General features: G+C 39.7%; 3 protein-coding genes across 5 annotated transcripts; 1 reads left to right on the top strand and 2 right to left on the bottom strand.

Moving 5' to 3' along the window:
* The first annotated feature begins 5,766 nt into the window (after positions 1 to 5,766).
* man2c1 (mannosidase, alpha, class 2C, member 1) lies at positions 5,767 to 13,742 on the top strand. Its single transcript, XM_083974489.1, has 26 exons — positions 5,767 to 5,941; positions 6,542 to 6,667; positions 6,754 to 6,877; positions 6,966 to 7,036; positions 7,120 to 7,297; positions 7,391 to 7,580; positions 7,923 to 8,029; positions 8,123 to 8,233; positions 8,314 to 8,406; positions 8,521 to 8,637; positions 8,719 to 8,814; positions 8,913 to 9,058; positions 9,399 to 9,522; positions 9,997 to 10,118; positions 10,207 to 10,292; positions 10,389 to 10,535; positions 10,629 to 10,708; positions 10,823 to 10,917; positions 11,002 to 11,106; positions 11,201 to 11,357; positions 11,455 to 11,598; positions 12,500 to 12,609; positions 12,707 to 12,786; positions 12,886 to 13,028; positions 13,119 to 13,222; positions 13,329 to 13,742. The coding sequence occupies exons 1-26, from the start codon at positions 5,841 to 5,843 to the stop codon at positions 13,432 to 13,434; spliced, it is 3,063 nt and encodes a 1,020-aa protein (XP_083830615.1). The 5' UTR covers positions 5,767 to 5,840; the 3' UTR covers positions 13,435 to 13,742.
* neil1 (nei-like DNA glycosylase 1) lies at positions 13,675 to 18,841 on the bottom strand. 3 transcript variants are annotated; one of them, XM_083974492.1, is made up of 10 exons: positions 18,721 to 18,841; positions 15,638 to 16,107; positions 15,439 to 15,558; positions 14,901 to 15,009; positions 14,718 to 14,814; positions 14,456 to 14,577; positions 14,351 to 14,378; positions 14,189 to 14,259; positions 13,886 to 14,099; positions 13,675 to 13,793 (listed from the first exon to the last, which is right to left on the bottom strand). In XM_083974492.1, the coding sequence occupies exons 2-10, from the start codon at positions 16,090 to 16,092 to the stop codon at positions 13,750 to 13,752; spliced, it is 1,260 nt and encodes a 419-aa protein (XP_083830618.1). In that variant the 5' UTR covers positions 16,093 to 16,107; positions 18,721 to 18,841; the 3' UTR covers positions 13,675 to 13,749. The 3 variants fall into 3 exon arrangements, with proteins under 3 accessions (XP_083830618.1, XP_083830616.1, XP_083830617.1); XM_083974490.1 differs by having other exon boundaries at positions 13,725 to 13,811; XM_083974491.1 differs by having other exon boundaries at positions 13,725 to 13,811; positions 14,718 to 14,811.
* A 298-nt stretch (positions 18,842 to 19,139) lies between these two features.
* Positions 19,140 to 22,330, bottom strand: commd4 (COMM domain containing 4). The gene is made up of 8 exons (XM_083974148.1): positions 22,254 to 22,330; positions 21,897 to 21,968; positions 21,739 to 21,804; positions 21,611 to 21,650; positions 20,704 to 20,823; positions 19,929 to 20,009; positions 19,642 to 19,818; positions 19,140 to 19,559 (listed from the first exon to the last, which is right to left on the bottom strand). The coding sequence occupies exons 1-8, from the start codon at positions 22,254 to 22,256 to the stop codon at positions 19,519 to 19,521; spliced, it is 600 nt and encodes a 199-aa protein (XP_083830274.1). The 5' UTR covers positions 22,257 to 22,330; the 3' UTR covers positions 19,140 to 19,518.
* Between the last annotated feature and the right edge of the window lie 1,320 nt (positions 22,331 to 23,650).

Here is a 23,650-nt window from a genome sequence, read left to right as displayed (position 1 = left end):
AACTCTTTTCAATAAAAGCATTATACCCAAATCGTACATGGTAGATTTCTTCCCTACTGTATTTGCAGCTTTCACACTGAAATTATAGAGATTCTATAAATTATTATTTAGGATGTGTTCTCTCTGCCAGCTTAATCCTCTGCAAGGCCACATATGGTTGGCGTTTCCCAGCATACACAGGGCAAAACACAGGGATAGAGACTGTGATATTTAACTTCTATACACTTATGTTCTATATCTATACAGTAGAGTATATGAGGCATGTAAGACTCTGAGCAGCATATTTTTGAACAAAAGAACAGAAAAGAAGAACCGCCTGTTTCAGCCAGGTTTTAGGCAACTGGAGTTGTGTGGTGTCTAAAATTTAAACCGTCCAGTTCAAGGAACCCAGGGGAGCTTGTCTTACATTACTCTATGATTATATTCATCAATATGTTCATTCATAAAGACTTAAGTGAGGCATTCATATGCTTTGCTTTCACTACATAGCTAATATTAGGACATGCAGAAATGGAAAACTTTGGAAACAATAACACAGACACCTCACTTCCTTATTGGGTCTTATCAGTCATGACTACTGCTGAGTGTAACCTGGAAAACAAAGAACAAGTTTTATAGACTTTATTGTCTTTGGTTGTGGAGTTAAATTCTCCTATTACTGTTCCTCACAAGCAATATTGACTCACCAATTGTGGAGTAGACCTGTTTCTGGTTTAGAATGGCATGCCCAGTGTAGGCTACATCATTGATCATGTGATAATGGGTTCTCAGATGGAAAGAGATGATTATCCATTCAAAAATGGTCATCTGGATGGACATGATATTCAAGATAAGCTGTTTTCAGGGTGCTTAAGTGACTCACAATCAGAAAGTAGGCTAATGAGATGATCCAGTGGAACAGGAACTGGTTAGCATGCTAACTTTAGTAAAAGTTTTAAGGTTGATTTAATTAATGTGCTTATTTTCTATATGATTTGTTTTATTATCTGTTATGAAAACCCTCTACGTTTTTCTATGAATGTTACCACGTATAAGGTGTCTTTCATTTTCCCCTTCTTCTTTGTTTTTCTTTGCTAATTAGCTGATCCATCTTGGATGAACACTGGTATGTTGCTTTTCTGTCCATTTTCTACATTTACTCTTTACCTTTTGTGATGTTGTCTTTATCTTGTCTTAATCTTCATCTCACACATGGGCAATGAGAGATCCTCCCATTTGCGGGCCACAAACATGTTGTTTTAGTAGAGTCCTAAATAAACAATGTAGTAGGCCTAACAGTTAATAATCATGAAAATCATGGCTTTAAGTTAAAAACTAATCAGTTACCAAGCTAAATCATTTCTATAACAAATTTATAGTGTGTTGCATAGAATATCCCATGATACAACATTGTAAATAACTATACAAAATTACAACAAATATTATTTTTACCATTTTAAACAATGCCTTAACGCATAATCATTTTAATTATGATAAAACTGAATATACAAGCCCATATCCCAAATAAGCATGCAGAAAAACAATCCAGTTATCACGTAATACTTTGTGCCTCTTTTGCCCCCATGCCCTGCAGGTCTACTGGTTACCATTCTGGTGGGCTCTGCACTGGGAATTGTTTTCATTTTCTCTTTAATATCTTGTCTATTAAGGCAAAAACGGTAAGTAAAGGGCAAACAGCATAACAAGACCCTATAGTTATGCTAACTGAAATCATCTTCTGTACATAATACTTTATAAAATGTGCTATTAAGTTTGACCAGTTATAGGTAATTATGTACATTATTAGGTGTTGAGATTAACGCTTGGCTTGAAGATGTCGGCATGTGTGACTCTTCCAAAACTGAAGTCAAAAGAGCTGAGCTATTTTAGTGGGAAAATTATTTGTTTTCTTTGACTAATTTTGGAGGATGAGATATAAATATATTTGAAGTTGACAATTGCAGAGGATATTTCAAGAGAATGGCTAAACTTTACATCTTGGGTTTAAAAAGGGAGTGATGGAGTTTACAGGGGTTGTGTCCTCATTAGTTGAGATTTTTGGGAATGTAGACTCACTTGTGCCGCTCTTAGTCATCCATGACAGTGTGACATGTAAATTTTGAGCCCATTTTGTATAATTGTGGTTCTCTATAAAAGATAATTGGTACCCTGGGGAATATTTTCTTTGGTTTGCGTTACTGTGTAATTAGAGATGTTTTATGGCACATAGTTAAGAATACATTTGAGAATTAACTTGAGAAATTAATTTCCCAAAAAATGAAAAACACTCTTGGAGAAAGTGCAACAATTTCAGTGTTTTATGTGAGTTTGCCTAGCAGCAAACAGATTATTGAAAATGTTTGATTTATTCAGGATTGTTTAATGATTGAACAAACAAGATGAGGCTAGAGCTAATTCTTTTTAGGTTTTAGTACGGGAGGAACTGTTGTAACCTTGAATAACTTCTGCAGGCAAAAGGAAAAGGAGGAAACACATGTAAAGAGAACAAAACTTTATATACACATGTACCTTCCTACGGTTCTTTTACAAATCAGGAACAAATCATCAGGAACAAATCAATGTACAAATGTTGTACATGTCGTTGAATTGCACAAGCCTTAATAACATCATCTCTTTACTGAGCAAATATTGCATTACAACTTTTTTATATAGTCTATATATACATAATCGGACAGTTTTAGAAGATCTGCATGATGTATTTTTCTGTAACTTACAGGGTTTTTTTTCCTGTTATCATAGGCCTCATGTTGAGTGTTGTAGCCATGTGGTATGTATGTGGGCATGGTGGTGTGTTTGGTATGTAAAACTCAGCATGATGTAGGTTTAGGGTAGAAACATCTGAAGAATTTTAGCAGACCAACTGAAACAGGGACAGCTACCTATAAGTTAGCCACTACACTTTGCACTTTACTATATTTTTGTTCATGGACTTTCTGACTTTCTGAGCAACTGCCACTACCATTTTAATGAATACTTGCATATTAGCTTGAATGTATGCTTCAGTCCTATGGGACAGTAATGAAGACTCATCAGTGTTGCTGCAGAATGATGTGGTCCTACATTGACACTCTCTTTATCAGCAACTCTGTCTATTTCTACAACTTAGTACTGTAGCAATGAACAGACCAATGTCTTTTTGTGCCCACCTTTACTCAACTGGAAGTCTAAACAATACAGTATAATGAAATATTCATAAATTAAGTATGTAGCATCAAACTTTCACTAACTTAGGGATAGATACAATCACATGGTGCCAGTTTACCTAAAGAATATTTACTTTTAGTGATCTGGATATACGTTTTCAACAATAGATATTTCAATGTATTCATTATTAGTCTATTAGATTGAATCTGCAGTCCCAAAACCAGAGTATTTGAGATGCTCTGTCTGGTTATATTACGTATAATATATAGCAACATTGTAGGACCTATGCCTCTTCGACACTATAATACTCCTATTGAAATAGGTTATGAAGACAAAACACTGTACAACATTGTAAAGATCGTTACTGCAAAAAATACCATTAAGATTACTTCAGAGGAAAAGATACGTTTGATTTGACAAGTGGGGCAAAGGGGTTGAACGGCTGAAATACATCAATCACTCATTGCACTATGATGTGCTGAGAATTTCATAGTGTTGTCCAGTTTAGTTGGAGTTAAATTAAAAGACTCAAAATATCCCACAATTCACTGTAAAATACTAAGCACAGGTAAGTGTATTTTTGTTTTTTTTACCAGACAGTATCTGTGTCCACCTAGCCATGTACGTAGTGCATATCTCCATAAATATGGCTTTTATCTACCAAGAAAAAAAACTTCTTTTAGATTTGACAATGACTGACGTTATTTTTCTACAAATGACATAAGGTTATTTTTGGTAAAGTTATGAACAGTTATTACAGAAATTTGATAAATCCACACTCTCCTTACTTATACATCATAACCCTGGAGCAGACTGCAAGTCAGAACTGTTATTACTCTGTGCACTTGTCAAGTAGAGACCAGACCATTTAAGACTGCAAGTTGCGTTAGAGATCCAGTAAATGTCTGAGTGACCTATGTTTCTTTTATTTCTTAGCTCTGCTGCTGAACAGGACAAAGGCAAACATGCTGCATACAACGTTGGAGAGAGAGATGAGTACAGCTCAAGAGTATAGCTCATCTTCCAGGACCTTAATCCAAATGAACTCAATAACCATTTGTCCTTTTGCACCACCCATACTGTAACTGTTTGTGAAATTGTCCCATGGGTCAGTTTGGACATGTGGCAAAGGCACGCAAAGGTTTGACTAGATCTCATGATGAAGTTTGCATGCAACACTGGGGTTTTGGGAAGTGGCTTGAGTTTTTTTTTTCTCAAGCCACAGTCTGGACTTCCTTTGCTGTGTTGTGGCAGGCAGAACATGATGGGTCTCCATGCTGGATGTTAAAAAAGTTGTTTTATGCTGTATGACTACTTCCTCAGAGCGAGAGGAACATCTGTCCTCTCTAATCCCCTTTTATTTATCTGACATGATGTGGTCAGTTTCTTGAGAGGAGCTCCAGGACACTTCCAGGCAAACGCAGTCAGGCCAAAGCTGAACTGGTGAGAATCTCAGGTCAAATAAGAGCATGGCACCCGTTCCCTTGGGCTGTCTTGGCATAGTGGAAAGCCCAACCACAGTCAAAACAATAGGGGGATAGGAGTCGACAGACATCTCTGATGGTAGGGTGGCCTGAGAGGGATGGGCTATACCACATTTCCACCAACCCTCTACTTAGAGCTGCTCTATGGATTTTATAATAAAAGGCCACTCAGCTCCGTACAAACACAGAAACACACAGCTCTTTCCCTGTGAATAATTCTCAGAGAGAAAAAAAAAGCCCTTTGTATTTTCAGAGTGTATGTGGGCTGACCCCTGACTCCTGTCCCCCATCCGATCACGAGTCTGACCTCCCAGCACTCCTCAGTGGGACTGTAGCCTGTAAAGTTAACCACAGAGCTCCCGGATAGTTATTCTACATCATTGTGTCATCCTCACAGAGTTTCACTTATGCATTTTATCAACTTGCCTGTATTTATCATATCCATCCATGTCTCTTGGATCATTCTAGATGTTCCTGAGTGTTCACTATTTGCATGTTGATGGCACTTTTACCGTAAGCCCAGACATTAGATACTAGTAGCCTACTTCTGCTAAAATGAGGAAATTACTGAATTGTAAAGAAAAACAATAAAATATTATTGTGTTGTGTCAGTCTGCCACGACAAAATGTTATAGTGCTTCAGTACAAGGCTTTTTCACCTGCTTGTTGCTGCTTATGGCCTCATGTGCGTTTTTTTTTTTTCAATTTTATTTGTGCCATAGTGTTTTTACTTTAGTTAAGTATTAATAAATGAGTAGCCTAACTGTTATCATAATAATAAATAAATAAATATTTATGTTTTTAAATAAAATGTCTTTTGCGTTGCATTTTTAATTGTCAATTGTAATGCTGAATAACTAAACTCAGACTTTTAGCAGTGAGACATATGACCTATTTTGATCTTAATTATGTGTTCTCAACCCCACAAACCCGGACTTCTTCAATTCTCTCTAAAATATCCACTAGTGACAGTTCCACATTTCACCTGCTCTCTGTGAACTCTTCATGAATGAAAATCTGATGCAAGGTGTTCACTGCTGCCAGTCGTCTAACGCTGCTGCCACCTTGCGGCTGGTTACTTTAAGTGCAATCACAAAACATTTCACTTCCGGGTCTCGTCTGGAGACTTTGAGCTGACTGTTTGCAGTCATTTGTTTTGAGTGTCCGCTCTTCTGCAGAGCCGCAGCAGGTGTTTGTGTGTTAGTTGTGGGGATGTATCACCAGCCTGTGCTGAAGAACAGGCGCACTCTGCTCGAGCGGGCAGAGAAATTTATCTCTGATATTTACTTCACAGACTGTAATCTGAGAGGACGGTAGGTCTTCAATCCACACAGTTGAACTGTAACCACATTGAACTGAACGATGATCATGCACAATGGACAGGATATGTCCTGTGTTGTTTCTTGTAGCCTAAAGGATTGTTTGGTAGCCTACTACATTTATCCAGCATGTAAATCACAGTTTCACATCGTTCTGCTCTCAGTGTTTTTCTCCAGCTGGCCACTAGGCTGCCACACACTGTAGTAGGGAAGGGAAATGAAAGAAATAATGAAAAACTACAGAGTAATTTAAAGTAGGCTATTGCAAAGTTAATAAATATGGATCTTTCTACTGTAAATGACAATTTTCCTATAATGCCCAGGCTTTATAGCTTTAAAAAAAAAAGTCCACATGATCTCTGCACATCTTCACATGCTCTGTAGTTTATGTGTAGGCTATGTTTGCAAATTGTGAATTGATCAGAACTCATTAGGCTTGAATGGATTTTGTCTTTAACTTGTTGCTCATCTTAATTGAAGGTCTAATATTAGAGGTTAGGGAAAGCTTTCAAATGAAATACAGATTGTTGTTTGTGAACTTAGCTGTTTGAGATGTAAGTGTTGCCTCTGCTTCATGATGATTATTCCCTGCAGACTTTATGGAGACTCTTGCCCACTTGAATCCATCACCTCCCACTTGTCCTCTAAACGGATCACATTCACAGAAGCTTCCCAGCAGAACTTTGCCCCTTATAAAGTCGGCGACACCTTTGGACCAACGTAAGCGATACTGTCAGATTGTATCACTGTTGTATATTTTATTCCCTTGAATCTTGGCACTAAACCAAGCTTGATGCCTTTTCAAGGTGGTGGACTTGTTGGTTTAAGGTGACCCTGAAAATCCCTGAGTCCTGGAGAGGAAAAGAGGTTCATCTTCTGTGGGAAAGTGATGGGGAAGCAATGGTATGGAGAGATGGACAGCCAGTTCAGGTAACGGAGCAGCAGTTGAACTCACATCAGACTAAAATTCTGTGTGTACATTTCATTGTCACGTGTAACATGCTGTTTGGATTTGCAGGGCCTGACCAAAGAGGGTGAAAAGACGAGTTACATCCTGTCTGACTGTCTGAAAGATGAGGAGCCACACATGTCAGTTACTGCAAACATGAACTTTGAGCTTTGCTTAATGAACATTTAAACAAGTCTAACCTTGTGTTTTTCTCATTCGTTAGTGTCACGCTTTATGTGGAGATGGCCTGTAATGGGCTGTTTGGAGCTGGTCAAGGGTCCATGATTGCAGCTCCAGATCCAAACAGAAAGTTTTCTGTACAGAGAGCTGAGCTGGTGGTCTTTAACCGTGCTGTGAGGGAGATGTTGACTGATTTTGAACTGCTTGTTGACATTGTGAAGGTATTTTCACACAGAACAATGCAGAACGTGTAAACTGGGAATTTCAATGAAGCGAAACTAATGTACTTTCGATTCCTTAATTTTTCCAAACAGGAACTAGGGGAGGGGGAGCAGCGAGGTTACCAGGCACTCTTTATAGTAAATGAGATGGTCAACCTCTGTGACCCCGCTGATCACAGCTCTTTCTCCAAGTCACGCAATCTGGCACAGAAGTTCTTCAGACAGCGGAACGGAGAAAGCCAGCACACTGTCCATGCAATGGGTCACTGCCACATAGACTCAGGTCTTAGTTTTTGTTTTGTTTTTTACTGTGATTACGTGGAGCTATAAAACTGTTTTGGTACTCACATTATGTATCACATGATATTATGGTTAGTTGGATTTGTTTGTCTTAATTCCTAGATTAGGTATTTCATGATTTCAATCATAATTTGTGAATTGTATGGCTGCTTTTAGAACTTGTTGAATTAAAAGAAAGAAAGACATGTTTCAAATAAGTTTTAAAACACTAATTGAAAATCATGTGTGTTATTTTGGTGAATAACAGATAGAAAATGCACCTAAAATCTTGTAATATTTAAAAAGTGTTTCAAATTAGTTCATTTTTATGACTTCTTATCCATAGCTTGGCTGTGGCCTTATGAAGAGACCATTCGCAAATGTGGCCGAAGTTGGGTGACGGTGATTCAACTAATGGAAAAGAACCCAGAGTTTGTGTTTACTTGCTCTCAGGTAACTCTACACTGTTGTAGTTTTATAAGAGACATGAAGGTTCTTCCAAACTGAGCTGTCCTTTTCAACTCAGACTTGTTTTTTCTTGTTCAGGCCCAACAGTTCCAGTGGGTAAAGAGCTGGTACCCAGGACTCTACTCCCAGATCCAGGATTATGTGAAGAAAGGCCGGTTCATTCCAGTGGGAGGAACATGGGTAGAAATGGTAAACCTGAGCTCAGAAATAAATACATAGCATATTATTTGGCTTGCTGTTACTAAGCCCCTTTTATGACATGTTATTAGGATGGCAATCTGCCCTCAGGTGAGTCCATGGTCAGGCAGTTTCTGGAGGGCCAACGTTTCTTTGACCAAGAGTTTGGGATGCAGTGCAAAGAGGTGGGAATTCATAAAACATGTCTACATAACCTAACCTCACCTCTGTATAAAATCTATGCCATACTTGTTTCCATGGGGCACGTAATATAAGGATCTTTTCTCTTTACTCTTTAGTTCTGGCTTCCAGATACATTCGGCTATTCCGCCCAGCTTCCTCAAATCATGCAGGGTTGTGGCATTTCCAACTTTTTGACGCAGAAGCTGAGCTGGAATTTGGTCAACACCTTTCCAGTAAGTCAGTGGCCCACACTAACTTAAATGAGAAAATTGTATGTGTATGTTTTGATTTTCACTTCTGATTTCTATTTCCAGCACAACACGTTTTTCTGGGAGGGTCTCGACGGCTCCAAAGTTTTAACACACTTCCCTCCAGGAAATTCCTATGAAATGAAAGGCAAGATAGAAGACGTAAGTTTGGTTTCCTCTATACATACTTAAGTCTGTGATGAGAATACTTCTAATCCTCACAAACCATCCCTCTGTCTGGGTTTTTTTTCTTCACACAGCTTGTGAGAACAGTAAAGAATAACAAAGACAAAGGCAGAGCCAACCACAGTGCATTGTTGTTTGGGTTTGGTGACGGAGGGGGTGGACCCACACAGCTGATGCTAGACAGACTGCACCGGGTTCAGGACACAGATGGACTTCCCAAGTAGGTCCCAGACGCTTCTAGCCACAGTGACCAAGCCCAAACACAACAGGAAACAACTACGTGAAATAACGGATACAAACAAATAAATTAGTCAGTGGTCTTATATTGTTTTCCCTGTGGGATGCTCGTGAATCAAAGGGTGTGTCAACACGTAGGCAAGAGACCACCCCAAAAGCAATGAATACTAAAGGATATGAGTGATGCCTGATGATGTCATTAATCGTGTGTTTTTACTATACTAGGTTATACAGTCATGTTTTAGTCAGAGTGAATGACATACTCCTAACCCTAACCAGAGATGACATTGTACACTTCCCTCCCTTCCTTGTGTGTTTGTCAGAGTCCAGACATCCAGCCCTGACCAGCTTTTCTCACAGCTTCGGACTGACTCAGCTCTGCTGTGTACCTGGACCGGAGAGCTTTTCCTAGAGCTGCACAATGGCACCTATACCACACAGGCACAGGTAGAATAGAAATCTGAACAATAGAATTGTTTTTTTCGAAACAAAACTAATAGGGTCTCATAAAGCACACAAATTGGATAGAATAGACAAAAGAAAAAGAACAGTGTATTATAACGCTTCAAAGATCCAGAGATGCATATTTTTTAAGTAAAATAATATTTACATGGTGGATTGACTTGGATTGGTACTTGACAACAGCTAGATTTAGACTCATTTCAATATTAATGTAAAACACATCTCCACACATACAACAAAGTGGACATGAAATTTAGGCAAAGAAAATGTCATATTTAATACAGGGTCATGCAGGAAGTAGGAACTGTGTGTAGGCAGTGTTAAGAAAGATTAAATGGTTAAATGAACTAGTTATAAAGTTGAAAAAGTTGACAGTTGAAATAAAATACAAAACAATATAAAGATGTTTGTGCTATATAAAGAGGAAAGCCATTTTTATACTTCCTTTGCTGTCTGTAGATCAAACGAGGGAACCGTCAATGCGAGAGCCTCATTCATGACATAGAGGTGGCCAGCAGCTTGGCCCTTTGTCGGGACAGAACGTTCAAGTATCCGGTGGAAAAACTGAAGGAGCTATGGAGGTCAGGACGTACTCACTAAGGTTTCAAAAATCTGGTCTTTGATGTCATTGTAAAAATAGCTCCATTGATGTTTTTCCACTATACCCAGGTTGCTGCTTCTGAACCAGTTCCATGATGTGATCCCCGGCAGCTGTATAGAGATGGTTGTGGAGGATGCACTCAGGTATTATGAAGGTACAGTTTTCACTACAGCAGCCAATCAGAGCCATGTTAATTTTTGTATATCATTTTCCAAAATTAAAACTGTATCATAATAACAATGTGTCTTAGATATCCGTAGTGATGGTGCTGCACTGCTGCGTGATGCATGTGGAGCGCTGGGGTCCAAAGGAAACGGTGCCGGAGTGTTCAACTCTCTGCCATGGGAGCGCCATGAAGTCATCCAGATTCAAGATGGTGCTGGTAAACCTGATCTCGGTATGTAGGAGTCTTACAGCAATAATGCTGTTGTCCTATAAAATGACAACTTTACATCTGATCTTATGTGGTGTACTGTATGTGTTACTGCAGCTCTGGTGAAAGTTCCCAGTGTCGGTGTATCTCCTGTCAAAGACACACAGCCGGCGATTCCGGTCTCTGTCACTGTTCAGGTGCGTGCTACATCAGCAGCATTTTTTATTATCACATATATATTATAGCAGTTAATTTATCCACTGTTTATTGTAGAGTAATTTGGATAACTGTGGTGCTATGTAACATTACAGTCCGACGGCACAGTCCTCATGGAGAATGGGATTTTACGGACTGTTGTCAACAAAGATGGCACCTTGGCTTCACTGTATATGATAAATACAAACAGGTACTGTAAAACCACACGTGAAACATCTGTATCTGCTACATCATAAACGTTAATAAAACCTGTCTCACTCTGTATTGATTTTAGAGAGGCTATTGCGGACAGCGGTCATGGGAACCAGTTTGTCATGTTTGATGATGTTCCCCTGTACTGGGATGCTTGGGATGTAATGGACTACCATCTTCAGACAAGGTTTGAGTCATTACCCTTATATCAGTCTTCTGTCTCCGGGAAATACATTAGAGTATGTGCTGTTATTCTAAATACTTAAACTGTGATGTTACAGGAAGCCGGTGCTGGAGGTGGTGCAGCCTGTCCACGTGGTGTCCTCTGGTGGGCTACGTGGGAGCGTCAGCCTCACCCTCAGGATCAGCGATAAAAGCACCATCACACAAGAGATTGTCATGGACGCAATGTGTCCTTACATCAAATTCAACACTGAGGTACCTTAACAATAACAGTGACACCTGGAGAAACCATAAGACAAATTCTTCTGTACCTAAGATACTGTATATCCAGTGTTGCATTTTCCACTTTCAGGCGAAGTGGGCGGAGATGCACAAATTTCTCAAGGTGGAATTCCCGGTGCAAGTGCACAACCCCAACGCCACGTACGAGATCCAGTTTGGCCATCTGCAGAGACCCACACACAGGAACACTTCATGGGACTGGGCCAGATTTGAGGTAGGCAATATAGACTGATCCCCATAGGTACTGTGACAGCAGCACCAATAGAGAGCCTAAGCAGAAGCAGGAAGTAACGTCGCCATGGGACTTCAACTCGGAAAAAGTCTCCATGTAAGTGAATGGGAGTCAAAGTTTTATTTCGTGATCCGATTGAATTGCGCCATGAGAAAAAAATATGACGTCTGTTTAAAACATCACGTTTCATGCCAAAAAATCAGCAGTTTATCGTAAAACGGCAACAGAAGAATGTATTTTGTGTGAAGACCGCTCTACGGACTACACATCTGGTGTCCCACAAAAAATAGGTCACCAACTGACACGGGAAAGGGCGGCATTTGGTGTGTGACGTCACCTACGCGACTTGTAGTCTTTCTGGTTACGGGTTTTTTGGAATTTTATTTTACAATAGTTTTACAACAAACTGCTGATTTCTCGGTATGAAACGTGATGTTTTAAACAGGTAGAGGACATGTTTTTTTCTCATGGCACAATGGGCTTTATGCACAGCTCCACTACTTCCTGAAATAAGCCAGCTCCTTTATTTCCTGTTTTACATTATTGGACAAACTGATTAATCCAGGTGTGTCTGACCTCACAACAATGGTCAGGAACACCAGGAAATAAAGGAGCTGGCTTATTTCAGGAAGTAGTGGAGCTGTGCATAAAGCCAATTCAATCGGATCACAAAATAAAACTTTGACTCCCATTCACTTACATGGAGACTTTTTCCGAGTTGAGGTCCCATTGTGACCGTTACTTCCTGCTTCCGCTTAGGCTCTCTATTGGCTTGTTTTGCCCTTGTACACTACAATGCTGTAGAACAACAGATGTTTGTGATGCCGTTGCAATGAAGGCAATACTGTTGAAATACTTTTACTCTTTCCTGTTTCTGTCTTAGGTTTGGGGTCACAAGTGGGCAGACTTGTCGGAGCACAACTTCGGAGTTGCACTGCTGAATGACTGTAAATACGGTTATTCAGTCCACAGGAACACAATGACCCTGTCGCTGTGAGGATTTCCACTGTTAATATACAATTCAACATAAAGCATGATTGACTTAGATCGTGTTTGAATGATGCTTCTAATTGCATGCCTTATGTTGTAGACTGAGAGCTCCCAAGGCCCCAGATGCCAATGCTGACATGGGGACTCACCATTTCACCTATGCAATCATGCCGCACACAGGTTAGAATGGTTTTTCAGATGCACATTTGAAAATAAGGCATATCTAGTAGAATTTGAAAGTAAATTGTAAAACATGTGATAATACTGTGTTTTGTATAGGATCCTTCCAAGATGCCTCTGTAATCCAGTGTTCTTACAACCTCAACTTCCCTCTGAGGTTAATCCAGTGCACTGCCGACACTGTGCCCTGGAGTGCCTTTTCTGTAAGCGCCAAGGCCATCATCCTGGAAACCATTAAGCAGGTATCTTATGTGCACTTAAATGGATCTAGCTTGACCTAAACCAAAGTCCATTAAAAGTTAGTTACTGAAATTGCACTGTTATGTGTCAAGGCTGAGGACCAGAAGGGTGCACTGGTAGTCCGTCTTTATGAGTCACATGGGAGCAGCGTAACTGGAACTCTCTGCACCACCCTTCCTGTGAAAGAGGCCTGGTAGTAAGTATATTTCCATCTTTGGTGTTAATTGCTGTCTAGGATCTTTTTTTATATCGTAATAAACAACTAACGCCCCCACTACAACCCACCACTCTTTCTCTTTCAGTTGTGACCTCTTGGAGCGACACACCCAGCCAGCTTACATTACGTCAGAGGGAATTACTCTGAACTTCAGTCCCTTTCAAATTGTGTCACTTCTTCTCATCCTGTGATTACCAAGTCTCAAGGCGATCACATTTGGAATACAGAATAAGTGAGTGTGACTGAGAAAATAAAGAACTTGGTCCTGAAGGCAAAATTTGGCTGAACTATGAAATTAATCATTGGTCTGTTCAGTCTGCTGTGACTGTTCAGGACTGAATGCAGCACATATTTGAGGGACCCACTGCTAAAATATTGAATTTGTAATCAAACACTTAGAGAATTTTTGTAAAAGAAATTGTGTTTTTATTAAAAACAGTTAATGGTATAAAAGCTTAAAAAACAGTCCCATACAGTGATGCCTCCTCCTTTTTTCCCCCACATCTTTATTGGGTCTGTCTGGTTAGTCTGCTGCTCCGCCTCCGTGTGTCTGCAACAAGGAGGAATGCTGATTAAAACTAGCCACAACTTTCCATTGTTTAAAAAAGCTTTATTCATTTTGAGATGGAATGAAGGGCTCACCTGCAGCTGACTCTGCACTGCTGCTCATCCTCCTACGTGCAGCTGACCGCTTCTCCCGCTGAGGTGTGTTCACCTCCTGGCTTTTTTCATTCAGTCTTCTCTTAGATCTGACTTCCTTCCATCGTGCATCCTTTTCCTTCTTTGGTGTTTTGGTCACAGCGTCCTGTTTGACTGCTCTTTTTTTCACTGTGCTTTTAGAGCAGCTCTTGGCCACCTAATGAAATCAAACATTTGTTCAGAGGTACTCTTGTAGACCTTATTACTAGCTAAGCAAAGAAATAAAAAGTGTTTATCTGTTAATACCTTTTTCTTGTCTGTGTAATCATGGTCATCTTTTTTCTTTGGTCTCTTTTTTGCCTTGGGTGACTTTGAATCTGTGATGAGGGAAACAGATGACACCAGTTCAGTGTGACTGCTCTCAGAAAATTTTCAGCTGTTTTATTAATTAAATGAATTATTACACACCTTTAGGTGCCATGGGCCCTGGCTCCCCCTGGAGTTGGAACAGAATGTGTTAGTATATAAAATGATGTGGCAGATATTAAAATTTAGACTTTTCTTTTAACTCACTTTGAACCACATTGTTCTGCCATTGTGATCCCGGATGGATTTCATTCCATCTACGTAGTAGCATTGCAGCCATGCCTGAAAGTCAGAGTAGTCTGCCTTTTCTGGGTCATAACCCTTTCCACCTACAAAAAAAACATAGCATCAAAAACTCTTCACAGGAAAATGAAGCCATAAGGGTGATGCTTTTTTGTAAAGGAGAGCCAACACAATCTCTGAGTCTGAGTTGACTTTCTGAGTGGGCCAGACAGTACACAGTACTCACCAAGGTTGACCACTTCCAGAGGAACAGTATGACACAGCCTGAGTAGATCTTCTGTCTGCCCTTTCACCGCCTTCTTGTTGACCCTGACCGAGATCTTCTGGAAGGAGTACAGAGAGGCAGTGTTAGAGGATGCAGGGGTTGTGGTTGAGTGGTGATGTGAAAAATGTGGTTGTCCTCTTTCACCTTTGTATCAACAATCTCGTTTTTCACAGGCTTGCTACTTTCGAATGAGTCTTCTGACTCAAGGTCTTCCAGCACGGTCCTGGCGGGCACGAAGGGCGGGATGTTTAACCTTAAAAAGAGAAGATACTTTACTGAAAAGGCCCCTTTGTAAGACAATACGGCTCCCTTGTTCTCAGTATCTGAATCAGTACACCTCCTCAAAACTGAAAGCTAAACAGAGCTACTGCACTGTATAAGCCTTCTGTTACAGCTTTCTGTCCTGCGTCACTGGTTTTATCTGACAAGGTAAATCAGCTGAAAACTAGTCACATGAATACAGTACACAACAGCAAAGCAAATACTACAATATTGATTAGGGGCAATGCAGTGATCCAATATTTTCCGCTGGATCAGAATCTAATTAAAATGGATTGGCAAGTCATATCTGATACCAACTCACTTAATAAGGTCAGTATCTGTGTATCCCTACAACACTACGGCAAGTTGTCAGTTGTATCATGAGATTTGAAGAGTTGTGAAGGTTGTGTGTGTTGATTACCTGAAAAGGATTTCAGCCCTTAGATAGTTCCCAATACCATTGAAGTACTTCTGATTGAGCAGAGCTTCACATATGGGCCTATCAAAGGCCCGGTCAGACAGGTGCGACACAATGTTCTCTCTGCAAAACGATCAACCATCAGTGACAGTGATATTTTCATTGGGCAAGGGCGACAGATGACACTCTTAACATGGCTAACCTGAAGCTTGTGTACTCAAACATGATGCAGGGCCCTCTGTCAGGCTGCCAAGTCCCATTGGGCTGCCAGCTGCCGAACCTGCGTGCATCCACGAAGCTGAGCACTCTGCAGGGCGTCTCTTTGGAATAAAAACGTAAATGGGCGTGTTTGGGTAACTCATCCTCTGTGGTGAGGCGGAAATAACCAGACATCCCAAAGCGAAAGACAATGTCCATGGGCTTGTCTGCTTGCCCTGCCTTCACGCTCTGTTTGGGGGCATCACTCTTGATGGGCGTCAGTGTGAGCTTCACTTCCTTCCCTCTGGAAGCAGCTGTGATACGATAGGCTTCAGAGGTGAAGGACACATCAGAACTCTTGCTGACTTCAGATTTTCTGACCGGTCCAGTAAAAACAACTCCATTGCACATTTTATTAACATAAAGGCTTGCTAGGTGGAGCTCTGGTCCCTCGGGCATTTTGATGAAGGTGTGCTACAAACACAGAGAGTTTAAAGTGAGCAAACATTATGTGTCATAACAGTGAGGACATGTCATCTGTATTTAGTGAGATAGAGAGATTTTACATTAAATGATTGAAAATGTACATTGTGTCTGTTGAAGAAGCTAATTAATCATCTGAACACTCAATGTGTTTCCAATTAAATACTTTTATACATGTAAAATAATACAAATGCAAAAATCAACATTTCTCCCCAAAAACTTTATTTGATGGACTGCTTTGAAACAACATTTAGATTTTGCTATTGCACTAAATTTGTTTCCATAAAGCTTTGAGGTGTGTTTGGGGTCATGCTGCAATATGAATCCTTCTCCCAAAAGATGGAAACTAGACGGTAGCATTCCTCTGCAGAATGAATCAGTTGTTCTCCTTGGTCAGGATGTGGTCAATTTTATACAGGTGCACTGCCCAACTCAAGAATAAGTAAAACACCCTCAGACATAAATACTCCTACCACTACACTGCTGCTCTGATGCTGAGGCATCATGCTCTCTCCTGCAAGTCTCCACACCCTTGTCAGGCTGCTCTAAATCTCAAACATGGATTCCTCAGTACACAGAGCTTTTGAATATGACCACCCACGCGTTTGGCCTGGAGTGGTCAACTACAGAACAAGCTTCTTTTGAGGGATTGCTATTTCTCATTGAGAAATAGGCATGTGTATTGACCTTCTAATGGTGTGGCCACTCAGGGTCTCCTCGATCCTGGCTTTGATTCAGTTTCTATAAATCACTGTAGTTCCATAACCAGCCCCCATAAAACTCGGTGATGATTTCAAGATGAGAAAGCCTAGCTACTTGCTTAAAATATCAACTTGATTTCTGAGACCTTCCCTTTGTTTCCAGACGCCCATCCCACTCCAACAATGCTTCTTAATCTTACTGCTACATTATTTATTATAGGGTCATTCCATGAAAACTGTTAAATTTGGGCTTTGGAAATTTGAGTTTTTTGATCTCAACGTTTTTTTGTTTTTTTTGTTTCATTGCATGAAGAACATGTAACACTTGCAAAAAAACATATTTTTCAAGCTCAGACACCCTTTTCTGACGGTCTTTTATCACATTAAAATCCCGAAATCAGAGTTTCTTTTTCCACCCCGTCACAGGACAAAGGTTAACAAATTGAACAGTAATTTTAGATTAAAATAAGACAAACAAAAAGTTATTCACTTCAGAAGTATTCTTTTTGTTCAAAAACACCAATAGTTTGTTTAAATTATTTTTTTTTAATCTTTTTTTTTTGTTAAATGACACTGTGACGGGGTGGAATATATGTGTGACGGAGTGGAATATTGTGATGGGGTGGAATGGACAAAATTTAAGGACTCATCTTCATCTTCCAAAATCATACTGATAACACAGAACAAAGTGTTTAATTTGATGCTGGGGGAGGGAAGTGTGAAAGTGATAGAGATTTAAATATTTTATACTAATTCAATATGAAGAACAGTGCCACTGATTCCACCCCGTCACTTTAGTGTGTGACGGGGTGGAATGTGATGGGGTGGAAAATCTAAAGCAATATGGCCGAAATCCTGGATGTGCTAAAAGCTAACACTGCAGTTAGCATGGAATTACATCATAAAATTAAGGATTTATACAAATGTAATTTGAAATTTTGATTAAAAAATTGTTTTCCCCACTTTTTGTGTGTGACGGGGTGGATATGCTATGCTTAACGGAGAAGGTTTTGAAAGAAAAATTTACCAAAAATGTTCTAAAAGAAAAATCAGAACTCATCATTGTTTGCACTTCCCTCCTTCAAACTCTTGAATGATGTCACTCCCTGTTTCCTGTTTCCTTACAGGAAGTTTATTGCATTTTGGCGCAAAATTACATTGGTGTGACGGGGTGGAATATGAAATTGATGGACATGGAGAAATTATGCTATTTTAATAAAAAAATATGACATTTTAATATAATTAACATATTTCCTATTAAGAAGAAAGTATTTCTAACTATAAGAACAATAAATGTTTGAGATTTATTTGATGTTTTTTAAGTTTTACATTACATGAATGAGAAAAATGGTCAGAGCGGACATGAGAAAATGACTGTAGTTTAACACAAAAAGTTATATATGTGCAAATTGTATATTTATTATTTACTTTTATTTTACCTCATGCTAGAAAGTAAACTTTAATTAATGGCTTCAGACACTGAAAGTATTACTGACAGTTTTATTATGCCTCCTATACCTCTTTGAATGTTGGGGACCCAAACTTAACAGTTTTCATGGAATGACCCTATAACAGGTGAAAACTCGCTGTGAATCAAATTAAATAGTGGACAAATTAATTGCACTACTGTTATGTATGCTGTGTAACTCTTGGCTACATGTTTTTAAATGTTTCCTCTTCTCTGTTTATCGTGTCCAGTTGTATATGAAATGTAGATGTTGTCTCAGACTATTGGAGCCCACTTTACAGACTTAATGGACACCAGGCTTACCCTGAGTGCATTAACCATTTAAACCAGTCTAAAAACTGTTTCTATGCAGCTCCAGCCATAACACCGGTAGCACCACACACTGTGAAAACTGTGCTCACTGACGTGCAAAAGCACCGGATTTAAATGACTTACCCAAACCAGGAAGAGACTTCGTTGTTGATAAACTTGCAAATTTATCACACCGAATGTGCAAGTTTCTAACGTACAGTGGTTGTCCTGTTCCTCCACCCCACACAACGCTGCAGCGAGGAGCAAAACGCTTGTATATCACCAACCACGAGGGTTTCACAACATACTTGTTACCAAACAACTTGTGTAACATCACCGTTCACCGTTCATTCAGTTGAAGATATCGCGAGATCACCATGCCTCTCGCGCTGAATGTTTTAGCTCTAGTAAAGACGATCTTTGGCCCTACAGTCTATGGTTTTAGCAACTTACTATCCGTCTTTGGTTTTAGTTCTCATCTCAAGTATTGCATTGAAAAAAGGTTTCTTGTAAACTCACTTGGGAAACATAGCATTGAAAATAATGATGCAGGGAGATAGGTGTTGATGGACCCGGGGAAGGAAATATTTCATTATACTTCATTTATTTATTTTATTTACATATCTGTGTGACACACAAGTTAGCAACATAATTGAAATCAAGAATTTGTTAATTAACACTCAATATTTTTCAAAAATGGTTCATTCAGTCCATTTGCCTAAGTGAAAAATCCCCCTTCTGTCAGCATTCCCACCAACTATTACTGGCAGATAATACAACTTATACACCTCAGTCTGACTGGGAGTGAGCCTTCCACTGAACATTTAAGATCACAACATTCATGTAAACAGGTTAGGCTGTACAAGATGTAAGTATGGCACTTTTTGGTGGTCGATGAGCACCAGATGTGTCCAGCTCTTGATCCAACATAGAGGTCAAAGTTCACTGTAGCGCATTCATCATTGTCTGGGCTTGTTTGAGCTCTGTCGGAACAAACAAGACACAGAATTACCACAAAATAAAAATAAGTCAGTTGAAAAGGAGAAACAGGAATTTGAAACTGACCTGCGAGCAGAACTCTGAACTTATCGGCGGAAACAGAGACGACAGTCGTCTCCGTGGAGGCTGACTCTGCTCCTTGTGATTGGAATTTAAGCTGAATCACAGGTTCATTCACCTCTCGCAGCTCGCTGGAGCTCAATGTGTAGTCAACCCGCCACGACACAGCCTCAAATTTCCCTACTGAAATTCATTATACAACAGAATGAGATACTCAGATAAACAAACACCAACACTTATTGGTAGTTTTGTCTTCCTCTTTGAAGAGGGCAAGACAGACAGAAATGACTTACATCTCAGGCTCGTCTGCCTGAGTTTGTCTTGCAGCGCAGAGTGCTTGTCTTCATATGATTTGCAGAGTCCTGTTGTGTGCTCTAAAAGGCAGTGAGTGCACACTTAATGGTCAAATCAAGATTCATTCAAGCATAATCATTTAACTGTGTTTTACGGCCATGTCAAGGATCAATAAAAAAGAATTAACATCCATCAAATGAAGGAGATATGGGCTCAGAGAATCAGTTAGAGAGAGAACATAATCTGCGCTGGCCGAGCTTTATACTATTAATAAACCAAAGTCACAATGCACCACACCACCCACAACACTAAAATGCATTGCCGTTGTAGTAAATTGTTATCTTCAAGTACCAGCTTCACTACACGTCATACCACACATATTTCACAATAGACAATTATAGAGTGCGTATAGAAATTCTAACAATAACACAATAGGTTGTGATTTGTGATCTGTCTGTTTCTGGAATTGAGACAATAATCAATGTCCTTCAAACAGAGGTCTTTTTTTGTATTTTTCCTTCTGGGACTCAGACTGGGCACAGTTTCAGATTTTAAAAATGTGCAAATGCTGAAAATGTTTGAATTCAAGAGCCTTTGGTTGTCGTGGTCTCCTGAATAAGTTCTGTTTAATAGAGGCGTTGCTCTGAAATGTGTCTGTACTCTTGGCAAAACAAATGAATGCGAAAGGAGGCTTGCACATCTGTGACCACATATTATGCCATATACGGTAATCAACATTTTTATACAAAACATGGAGGATCCCAGCAGACTAACCTTTTGGCAGACCGAGCTGCTGCAGCTCACTGGACAGTGATTCACTGTCAACATCATGCTTTGCTGCACTTGAGAAAATGAAGCTGAGCACTGCCACACTAGCTTTGATATCTCCACTCTCTGCAAAATGGAATGATGTCATAAATGCATGTTTTATTAAAAAAAGAAAAAAAAAACTATAGTAATACCATGCAATTTGTATTAGTGTTATGTAGATTTGCATGTGAAATAAATGAGTCAGATTTAAAAGAAGTACAAATGTTAGTACAATGTATTTACTTGAGTTACGTACTTTCAAACAGGTAATGAGTGTATTGAGTGTTGTGTCATTTAGCACATGTTTTTCACTTAACATACAAAAACATAGGATCACCTTAGAACACATGCTGCCTTGTTATAGATAAAACATCCCTTACAGTATATAAATCAGCCTCCCCTTTTAAAATCTTGCATATGTGTACTAGTAATCCTACATAATATGATATTAATAATGGGTGGGCTTGATTTAGTTCATGTGAATTTAACATTGAAGTACACAATTGTACGGATATGTGTGTACATTTACTTAAGTATTTAATGCAAAACTTGTACTTGTACTTTGTATTGGAATAGATATAAATGTGGTATTGCTGCTACTTGAGTAAATTACAAGATAAGCTTTATTGACTGCAAGGGGAAATATTTGAAAAATGTATAGGATGGTAACTAAAATTGTGATTATAGTATATGTACAAATGGAACAGAAACTATAACGTGGCTTAAGACACAAACTCTCAAATAAACAAGCAGTTGAAGTTGGTATAGGGCTAATTGTTTCTGCAGACAGTAATAGTAGCACATCGAAATTCTGTGAGGGCATTTGTAGCTAGATCTAAATACCTTTTCCTCCACTTGTAAAGAGACTTACCAAACTTTGCATCTGCGGTTAGTTTTGCAACCTTGTCATACTAAAAAAAAACAGAAATGGACAAGCGGTATTAATGAATGTGACTAAAAGTGTGTATTTATAAACTGAACTATAAATCAGTCTCTTACATCAATGCCCTCCCCAAGCAAATCCTTCAACACTTGAGCGCACAGGAGTTTCATCTTGACACTTGACTGTCAGAAATAGTAAGGCAAAAGACACACATCATTACAAACACAACCATAAAACAGTGAAAATGTAGTAGGCTATTGCATATGCAACTCACAATTTTCGCCAATGTGCTGATTTCGGCGAGCACCCAATCTGGGCAATCCAGATCTCCACAGAAACGGAACCTCTATAAGACACAACACATAGTGTAAGTGTAGTTTAATGCACTTTAACAACAACACTCCCAAACACCGCAGCACATTACAGTACATTAACCATCCATCACTGAGTGCTACCAGCTCAGCTAGCCATACAGCTAGCCGCACGGGAAAGAAGGACTTAAAATTGATAACATGGAGGTAAATAATCATACATAGCACTGACAAAGCGTGTCACTGTAACGTCCTCTGAGTAAACGGACTTCTAAATAATCAAACGAGTGTTAAATAATAAGTAGTTTTTAAGTGTTTACCATGTCTGTCGGTCAGCTGAGGAGCTGCAAACTGAACAGGAAGTGACATCTACTTCCTCTCATCTGATTGGTCATGACGGCGGGAGGGGCGGGGCTCTTCTCCTCAGCTGTCAGCTACAGCCACACTACCACGTCTCGTCTTCATGTAAAAACGGCTTAAAAATATATATATATCTCCGACCAGACGAGCGTTTTCGGTCCATACCAAAAGCGGTATTCGTCCAGACAGTCACACCTGAAAAATACACAGCAGACACCGTAGCATGTAGGCAGGGCGATGTTATATCTATCGCTCTGCATGTAGGTAAGCTACAGTAAAATGGGCATGCGCGAGCCGGTGTAAACAGGAAGTAGATTGTCTCCAGTGTCTGCAGGCGATTAGTTGCAAAACTAACTACGAACAACGAACAGAAAAGACAGTTACAGTTTTGAAATGCACCATCTAACCGGACAGCAGCTGCTAGTAAGGTCAGTAAGTTATTCGACCCAGTCAGAGTAACAATGTCATCTTTCCAAAGGTATCACTTTTTCCCTGCACGCGCTTCCAAACATCCCCGTTTCCAAACTACAACAGGATCACCTGCGTTTCCGATCCATTGTCTGGGCTCTAAAATTGAGAAGTAGTGTGGGAGTAATGAGGATGAGAGTCCAGAATAGCAACAGAGATGTGTGTGTGTGTGTCACTTTGTGTGTGGATCATGTGACCTCATGCACAGATGGTCCTGATGTTGGATCATAGCATCATAACTCAGGTCTCTACAAAATCCTCAGTTTCGACAGTTCAAACAAAACATGTAGCCTATGTTAAATTGGATTTAGGTTAATGTAGTTTGGTAACAGGGTGAATGTGGAATAGTAATCTTTTTTACATGTGTGAAAATGGGTAGGCTACCAGGCAGCTAAATTCAAAACCAGTTAGCCTATCACCTTAATCTACAAATCACATTAATCCTGTACTTTCCCAAGGGAAGGCAATCTATCTAGCTGAAGGTCTCCTTTGTTATGACTGTTCACTGCCTCAGCCAGAGGCTGTCTTTACCATAACAACCTTGGCAAATGCTATTGGGCACTGGCCCAGCTTGACTCTATCAGTCTAGACAGACAGTAAACTTTGGGTTTTAGATTTAGGCCTACACATGACATGTGGAAACACTATACGATGCCACTGAACAACCCAAAATAAATTGTCTCAGGTAATCTTGTGCACTGTTGTTCAAGGCAGGTAGGTCACTCCAAGCATCTTGGAGAACTTCCCACGGTTCTTCTATGGATTTAGGTTGTCTCGCCCGTCAGACATTGAGGTCAGGGCTCTGTGGGGGTCATGCCATCTGTTGCAGAACTCTTTGTGCTTCAGTGGATGCTGTGGTTGTACATTTGATGTCATTTTTTGTGCTGAT

This window comes from Trachurus trachurus, assembly GCF_905171665.1.
Source record: "Trachurus trachurus genome assembly, chromosome: 6".
NCBI lineage: Eukaryota > Metazoa > Chordata > Actinopteri > Carangiformes > Carangidae > Trachurus > Trachurus trachurus.
The sequence above is the reverse complement of the archived record's forward strand: the minus strand, read 5'-3'. Positions and strand labels throughout refer to the sequence as shown.